Source organism: Oreochromis niloticus, linkage group LG11 (assembly GCF_001858045.2).
Source record: "Oreochromis niloticus isolate F11D_XX linkage group LG11, O_niloticus_UMD_NMBU, whole genome shotgun sequence".
Classification (NCBI taxonomy): domain Eukaryota; kingdom Metazoa; phylum Chordata; class Actinopteri; order Cichliformes; family Cichlidae; genus Oreochromis; species Oreochromis niloticus.
In genome coordinates, this window is record NC_031976.2 from 20,236,004 (window position 1) to 20,243,584 (window position 7,581).

At 37.8% G+C, this 7,581-nt stretch overlaps 2 protein-coding genes and 1 long non-coding RNA gene across 4 annotated transcripts; 1 reads left to right on the forward strand and 2 right to left on the reverse strand.

The window, feature by feature from the left end:
- Nucleotides 1-233: 233 nt before the first annotated feature.
- Nucleotides 234-3,717, reverse strand: LOC109204231 (rano class II histocompatibility antigen, A beta chain). The gene is made up of 6 exons (XM_019364862.2): nucleotides 3,565-3,717; nucleotides 3,138-3,404; nucleotides 2,742-3,023; nucleotides 1,730-1,840; nucleotides 1,608-1,633; nucleotides 234-1,509 (listed from the first exon to the last, which is right to left on the reverse strand). Exons 1-6 carry the CDS (start codon nucleotides 3,659-3,661, stop codon nucleotides 1,483-1,485), a joined length of 810 nt encoding a protein of 269 aa, XP_019220407.1. The 5' UTR covers nucleotides 3,662-3,717; the 3' UTR covers nucleotides 234-1,482.
- Nucleotides 3,718-4,072: 355 nt separating this feature from the next.
- LOC100692549 (H-2 class II histocompatibility antigen, A-R alpha chain) lies at nucleotides 4,073-5,777 on the reverse strand. 2 transcript variants are annotated; one of them, XM_005472718.4, is made up of 4 exons: nucleotides 5,469-5,777; nucleotides 4,986-5,249; nucleotides 4,618-4,899; nucleotides 4,073-4,522 (listed from the first exon to the last, which is right to left on the reverse strand). In XM_005472718.4, the coding sequence occupies exons 2-4, from the start codon at nucleotides 5,236-5,238 to the stop codon at nucleotides 4,395-4,397; spliced, it is 663 nt and encodes a 220-aa protein (XP_005472775.1). In that variant the 5' UTR covers nucleotides 5,239-5,249; nucleotides 5,469-5,777; the 3' UTR covers nucleotides 4,073-4,394. The 2 variants fall into 2 exon arrangements, with proteins under 2 accessions (XP_005472775.1, XP_003451057.1); XM_003451009.4 differs by having other exon boundaries at nucleotides 5,473-5,776.
- An 831-nt stretch (nucleotides 5,778-6,608) lies between these two features.
- Nucleotides 6,609-7,400, forward strand: LOC112848184 (uncharacterized). Its single transcript, XR_003222148.1, has 2 exons — nucleotides 6,609-6,641; nucleotides 6,746-7,400. It is a non-coding gene; the product is annotated as an uncharacterized LOC112848184 (long non-coding RNA).
- Nucleotides 7,401-7,581: the final 181 nt, after the last annotated feature.

Consider the following 7,581-nt stretch of genomic DNA (forward strand, 5'->3'; position numbering starts at 1 on the left):
AATACATTTGGTTAAAAATCTGGAAGTAAAGATTTTGAACCAGCATTTTTTTTCATGGTGCCACTTCAGTCAAATGGAGAACTCAGGATATATATATTTTCTAAGTGTAATTAATAAAACAAAACAAAACATTACACATTACTAGTAAAGCAAATTTTGTATTGGTAGATTATAGTATTTATGTAAACCACAAAGAGAAACACACAGAATACAAAAAGCTTTGAATCACTTTATCGTGGTTTTGTATAAAATTTATTTATGCATTATTACACCACCAGCAAGCTGAACTGTTGATACAAGGTAGGGTGAATCCAGGTTTTCATGTTTTTTACACCACGTTCTGCCTCTACCATCTGACTGTTGCAGCAGAAATCAACTCATCAGACCAGGCAGCAGTTTTCCAATCTTCTATTGTCCACTTTTGATTCTGTAAGAACTGTTCCTGTTCTTAGCTGTCAGGTGTGGTACTTGGTGTGGTCTTCTGCTGCTGCAGTGCTTTTTCTTTTTTTTTTTTTTTGCAAACTTTGGTTGTAACGAGTGGTTATTTTAGTTACTGTGGCCTTCCTATGAGCCCAAAGCCATTCTGCTCTGACCTCTGACATCAGCAAGACATTTAAACTCAAAGAACTGCTGCTGATGGGATATTTTCTCTTTTTCAGACCATTCTCTGTGGAAGAATCAGTACTTCTGGGAACACTCCAGTCTGGCACCAACATCCATGTCATTTTTAAGTTGGTTAAATCACCTGTCTCCCTTTTGATTTGACCATGTTTTCATGCCTAAGTGCATTAAGATGCTGCCATGTGATTAGCTAATTAAATATTTGTGTTATGGGAGCAGTTAAATGGATGTACCTAATGAAATGGCCTGTGAATGTATGTCCTCAACCACACATGGATGGAATTTTTAAGCAAATCCAAGTGTTTTATTTATTATCAGTATTTAAACGACATTAATGCAGAAAATTGATTTACCATCCACACCAGGGTAGCTGGGATAGAAAGATAGGATGACATATGTGTTTGTTACACAGATTAGACAAACATGAATTTGAATAATTACACATTTTCTCTGCAATCCCCAAATGTTATGCCCTTACTGCCCATTTCCTGTTTCCACCCAGCAGTGCTTTACAGCTGCCATTTTCAACATGTGCTGAAGGTTTACCTGCATTAACTGATTTTTGGCCACTTGAGGGCAGTAGAGTAAGCTAAAAAAAAAAAAAAAAACCCATCATATTACATTCACTTTGTCAATTCTTCTTTCCAAAACAAAGCAGACAGGAAACAGCACACAGCTGTTTGCTGGTGGAAGCTCAGCTGATGTGATGCAGAGTTTGGATCAAGTTTACAGTGTGAGGAGAAAATGTGGATGATGTGAGTCTCTGTGAAAAGCTCAGACGGCAGTTTAAAGACAAGTTGACCACAACGTTTTACATCATTGAAACCAAAATCTCAGTGAAATCCAAAAGGCTGCTCCGACTCAAAGTGTGACATCAGGGTATAAAACCTGCAGAAAAAATAAAAACAGATTTATTATAGTCTGGTAGATGTTTCCACATCTGTTTCAAAGTGATGGAAAAATAACTGTTAAATATAAACATCTACCTCGGTTGTTGACACCGCGACCCGCTCTGCAGAAAGGTTCAACATCTTTATCAATAGATCTTATCAGTGGGTGCTGTCATCACACAAGTATTGTTTTATGTTTATTAGAAAGAATCACTCACCACTGGATTTCTTCTTGTAGTAAATGAGCCCAGCAACTGAAAACACCAAACCCAGCAGCAGCCCTGCTGCACCAACAGCAATCTTATCTCTCCCTGAGTCAGGCGATGGTTCTGAAAACACATTTACCATCAGCAGCAGATTACATCTACATATTTTACACTGATATATATCAAATATATGAATCACGAGTCAATTCGATGACACTATTTTTATATTATTGATAACTCTAAAGTGCATTAGACTACAATGTGTTGTACATTCATGCAGTATTTTATTAATCGTCCTCACGTGGATGGCCAGTTTAGAAGCGCCAGCTGACCTAGAGTAACATGCTTGTCTTTGGACTTTAGGAGGAAGCTGGAGTAACTAGAGGAAGCCCACACACGCACAGGGAAAAAATGCAAACTCCATACAGAAAGGCCTGGCCAACTAGAAGTTTTAAACCAGGAAATTGGTGACAGTGTTAACCACATCACCGCTATGTCGCTAAATCCTCTTGGCCGTTTTTAATGTGTGGCAGCATGGGCCTTTTACTCTGTGAATTCCCTGTTGGTGTTCTCTCAGATAATGTCAAAGGAATGTATGCTGGAAAATGTTGATATATCCACAAAGAAAGCAAAGTCATATTTGAATGATAATCAGTTACGACAGTGAAAATACAGAAATACCGTTAGAAAAATGTACTTAAATGATTTGGAGTAACTGTAAGTGGCATTTACTTATTATTAAGTTACCTGGCTTTAGGTAAACATGTCAAAAATAGTGTGAAACGCCTTTTATAACATCGCATGTCTCACTCTGACATCTTCAAGTTTCGTGTTTTACTCAAACAACAACCATAAAGTTTACATCTGAATCAGTTGCATTTAGTAGCAGGTAGTCATATTTTATGTTTAAACTCTCACTGAGTGGATTTACGTGTGTAAACCTGTAAAATGAAGTAACTAATGAAATACTGTGTGATTTTCTAATCTAAAGATCAGATACAGGTAGCATTGAATACTGTCTTACCCCAGTCATATATCATGGGCTTCCTGAGGCTTGCATGCTCAACCATGCATGAGATTTTTTCCTCAGGTGTGGGTGTATACTCCAAGTAGGAGTGGATCTGATAGAGCCAGTTTCCATTTGGCAGCTCCTCCATGGAAGTCACATCAGTTGTTGTCTGCTTTCCGTCCCTGAGCCACGTCAATTTGATTTGTTTTGGGTAAAAGTTGTACGCGCTGCAGACGAGCATGCTTGGATGTCTGCTGTCTGCTGCATCCACAGACCTCAGCCAAACGTAGGGCTCGACTAGAGGAAACATTCAATGCACACAACTCATTAAAACAAAACTTTACTTTCTTTGTAGACAGAGAGTAAGAGACACAGTTTCAAGATAATTTCTGTGATGATTTGTTAAATTACCTGAATTCTGGAGTCCATCGTAAAACATTTGGACATTTCTTTTGCAAAGGTTTGATTTCCATACCTCATGTTTCATAAAGTCCTTGTCACCGTTGAGCTTATCTGCAAATTCTATTCCGTTCTTTGTGTAACCGACTACTTTCCCCACACTGCTGTTGTATTGACATTCTAGCACCTTATTAAAGTAAAACTGCTCCACGTACACGGCATCGTGGCCATCAGGGGAAGTAAACTGGCAATGAGCCATATAATATCCAAAGAGAGCGCCTGAAAAATGTTTTCCAACAAACAGTAGTTAACATGGTTAGTTAAATGTATATCCTATCATCACACATCAGATCCTACAGCTAAACAGATAGCTGCTAAGTAGCTATTTGAGTCTGTTGTATCACTTTGATCAGCAGTATAAATAAAAAGTGTAACTTACCTTCTGTTGAAAAGACCAGCAACAGCACGAGGAAAGGAAGAAAACTGTGAGTACGAGACATGCTGTCTGGTAAATAAGAGCGAGGTGACTGAATCATCACACCTTGACAACAGTAGTTAAAGTTGGCACTGAGTTGTAAAATTCAGGAAGTTGAGTTCCCGAAATGTATTGTTTTGATTTCAGTGCTCATGTTGTCACTGGGTCTCATATTACCTCCTCAGTTATTTTGCAAAAAATCTCAGATTACCGATGAAAAAAAAAAGAAGTAAAAAATACATTTGTTTAAAAATCAGGGAAGTAAAGATTTTGAACCAGCATTTTTTTTCATGGTGCCACTTCAGTCAAATGGAGAACTCAGAATTTTTTTTTGATCGTGACTAATACAACAAAACAGAACATTACACATTACTAGTAAAGCAAGTTTTGTATTGGTAGATTATAGTATTTATGTAAAACACAAAAAGAAACACAGAATACAAAAAGCTTTGAATCACTTTATCATGTTTTTGTATAAAATTTTTTATTAAATATATGTATATGCAAAGTATAAACAAAAATAGCAGTTATAGGTTAATATGAAGCACAATCTCTACAAGTTATGTGGTTAAGATATCAAAGAAGACAAAATCAAAAATACAACTGATTTACATGATGTACATCGAAGTTTATTAAACATGTACACATTGTACAAACTCACATTTAGTCTCTATCACATGTTGACTTACTGCATTTGTTTTGTGTGTGTTAACTTTATTGGCTTTAAATGGTACTGTGCAGAAATAATATAGTGTTTGTTTATCATATGCTGACTATATTTAACTGCAGAGAAGTTACTGTCGTTGGTGTCCCTTTACAAAGAAAAATACTCCGACTGTGATTCCCAGTAAGCCCAGACTCAGTCCCACTCCACAGAAAATAACTGGTCCAAGACTTTGATCACTGTTCGTGACCTCAGCTTCTGTAGAGAAAGTTAAAAAAGTTAAATACAATATAAGTCATTACAGACACAATGAAATTTCTGTTTTTAGTGCCTTCATAAGGTCAAATATTTACCCCAGATTCTTGTTTGGGGTGTTTCCAGTGCCGAGTGCTCAACAGTGCAGCTGTAAAAGTCTCCTTCACTCGGTGTGAATGTCAGAGTGGACAACTGGTGGAAGGTTTGATCTTTATTAGGGAAATACCGACTGAGTGACACCCCCGTGGACACCGGATGGCCATTTTTGGTCCAGGTAACATTGATGGAAGGTGGGTAGAAATGATTCACCAAGCAGATCAGGCTGTTTTCTACTCCCAGCTCGACTTTGTCAGAAGAGAAGAGGACAATCTCTGGAGGGTCTAGAGGAGGTAAAAACACAAATAAAACTTTCCTCAGCATTTTCTCAATCATGTCTGTACAGAGATTGATGCTGAGGTTGATTTACCTTTTTCTTCTGGTGGATACTTCTCTTCCATTGCAGCAATTTTAGTAATTATTAAACACCAGTCCCTGTTGTCCAAAGCATCTTTAAGGATACTCAAACCCACCAAAACATGACTCGGATCGGGAAAAATAAATTTGGGAACAGTGTAGACAATCTCTTCTTTTGGGAAATCAGCGTATAAAAACTCTTCGCCATCAAACTCAAACTGAACCTCTGTCAGGCCTTGGACGAAACAGCCCACTACGTAGGTCATTTCATGGGGAACTGAAAAACAAAACTGTGGTTAAAACTGAAAAGCATAGATGTCAAGTCATATGATCGCAAATATGTACAGTTTATGTCTAATAATGTCTTTTCAGGCATTTGCATTCTTGAGTAACAGAAACAAAAAATTACTCTGGGTGCTTAACATGTCTCAACTAGCACATGAACTGCATGCTCCAGAACAAAGAAGTTGGAATAGATTGTTAGCTTAAAACTTACTTACTCTGTGAGAAGACACAGAAGTTGTTGAGTATGAGGATTAAGAGAGGAGCGTGCTTCATATCTGTTGTGTGATGTGACATCAGTGACAGCAGACTGAGTGGTGCAGTAGGGTTTTAACTTTACCACTGCTGCCAACAGGGAACGTCACAGTGAGTCATATGACCAGAACAGGTCCTGGGGTGGAGTAAAACAAACGAGTAACTGGAGAAAATTCCGATTAAATTTGTTCTGTGAGCTGTTCTTTGCGGATTTAACCAACTGAATTCAACAAGATATAAGCAGAACCCCATGGCTGATTTCCTGCCTCTACACACTATAAAGCCCATATAACAGGTAGAATTTAGTGAGTGTAAATAAGACCCTGGACTGAGTGTGACATATTGGCATTTTTGTCTCCTTGGGAAATACAGCAACTGTGACAAACTGCAAAGAAACAGTTTGTTTGTTCGCTCATATTTGTTGAGGTCTTTGAAAATTTGCATTTGAAATTACATGACAAAATGTGACTCCATTTATGCTGACATACTAATGCAACTTTATATAAAGATAGCTAGACAGAAAGAGAGAGAGAGAGGGAGGGAGGAAAGATGGATTCGTATTACATAAACGTGGCAAAAAAGAAAGTAAAAAGCAAAGGCAAAAGCAAGTTTCTTGGGAAAATAACGGCTACATTTCTCTTCTGTTTAATTTCCTTATACTAGACTTCCACTACTATACTAAGATTCCAAAAATTATTTTAGTTTCAGACTGGTTCAACTGCTTTATTTATCGGAATTACCAAGGGTGTGTCTGTCTGGAGTCTGTTGTGATCTGGGTAACTGATCTAATCAGGTGTCCCAACGTTTTCTCCACATTTGATCTTTACTTTTTGTTTCCTACAGTTTGTCCTGTCAGGTTTCGGCTGAATAATTAGCTGTAAAATCAAATGTAAAGTTAGGATACAGCTTTATCTGATCAAAGTTCTTGCTGGCTAAACGATGAGCACTGACAAAATGTATAGATTTTATCTCAAACTTTATTCTGTCTTTGATGTGATGATGACAAAGTGGCACAAACTGATTAAATTGCTCTGTTTTTCTTCCTGTTTTTATATCATGGTCTGCGCTGACACTTGTTCGTATTCCTCTATCCAAAAATGGAGGTCCTGCGCTTCATTTCCCCGTTGCAATGGTGACTTACTTGCTTAACTCTGAATGAACATACTCAAAGTTGATTGAACTTACTCCAATCACTGTTCTGGAACAGGAAACTCACAGTTCCCATTTGTTGAACAGGTGATATGACCAATCTGTTGCCATGTCGTCAGACCTGCAGCTAAATCCTTTGTACACCTGAGTGAAGAGGAGCAGAGCTGTCAACTTATCACCGCCTGGTGGAGAGTTTGATCTGTCTTTGAACTCCGACTGACAGAAAAATTCTCCTACATGCTTGGGGACATGAAGCCGAGAGAGCCATAACTAAACATAATCTGTGATCAGGGTGTCCCAGGGCAATGTTTTGAAGGACACTGTAAGAGTGTTTGTGTCCACCTGACGTAGCACCAAGTATTTCAACAAGGCTTTGCATGTTAAAAGAATATTAAACTGAGTCAGTCACTAGAGGCTTTTGGCACAAAAAGCAAACATGCAGCATGAGGAATTTGACTGTTTTGGCTCAAATACAGTAGTACTTAATCTATTCAACTATGTACATGTTTTATATTTTCTAAAGAAAAACCGGGCATTAAATAGTGATTAGATGGTAAGGAAACCTCTAGATCTTGATGTCCTGGCTGTGGAGCAAAAACAAAGAACACTCTAATGTTGCAGATGTGTTGCACATGGGCTCTTTTCAACGAAAAGGCTAATACACTGATAACAGCTCAGCCCCATAGTATTCACTGTCCCAGTGTGCCATGACAAACTGACAGAGTCTCCAACACAAACAAAATGAAATATGATGAATGCAAATATATATTTTTATTCATAGCTGTGACATGATTCAGTCTACCAGCAATATAAACCAAGTAAACCATATAAACCAGGTGTTTGTGTCTGTATATCATAGCAAACCTGAACAAAGTCAGGTTTACGTGTTTTTTTTAAAGGTAACATGGCATTTTTGGAAGAAG

Coding starts and splice junctions, on each gene's coding strand:
- LOC109204231 (XM_019364862.2), bottom strand. CDS start 3,661: ATGATTCAGTCACCTCGCTCTTATTTACCAGACAGCATGTCTCGTACT. Junction 3,405..3,564: donor GCTGGTCTTTTCAACAGAAG/GTAAGTTACACT, acceptor AACATTTTTCAG/GCGCTCTCTTTGGATATTAT. Junction 3,024..3,137: donor CGATGGACTCCAGAATTCAG/GTAATTTAACAA, acceptor TGTTTCCTCTAG/TCGAGCCCTACGTTTGGCTG.
- LOC100692549 (XM_003451009.4), bottom strand. CDS start 5,551: ATGTCACATCACACAACAGATATGAAGCACGCTCCTCTCTTAATCCTC. Junction 5,250..5,472: donor CTTCTGTGTCTTCTCACAGA/GTAAGTAAGTTT, acceptor TTTGTTTTTCAG/TTCCCCATGAAATGACCTAC. Junction 4,900..4,985: donor GTATCCACCAGAAGAAAAAG/GTAAATCAACCT, acceptor TACCTCCTCTAG/ACCCTCCAGAGATTGTCCTC.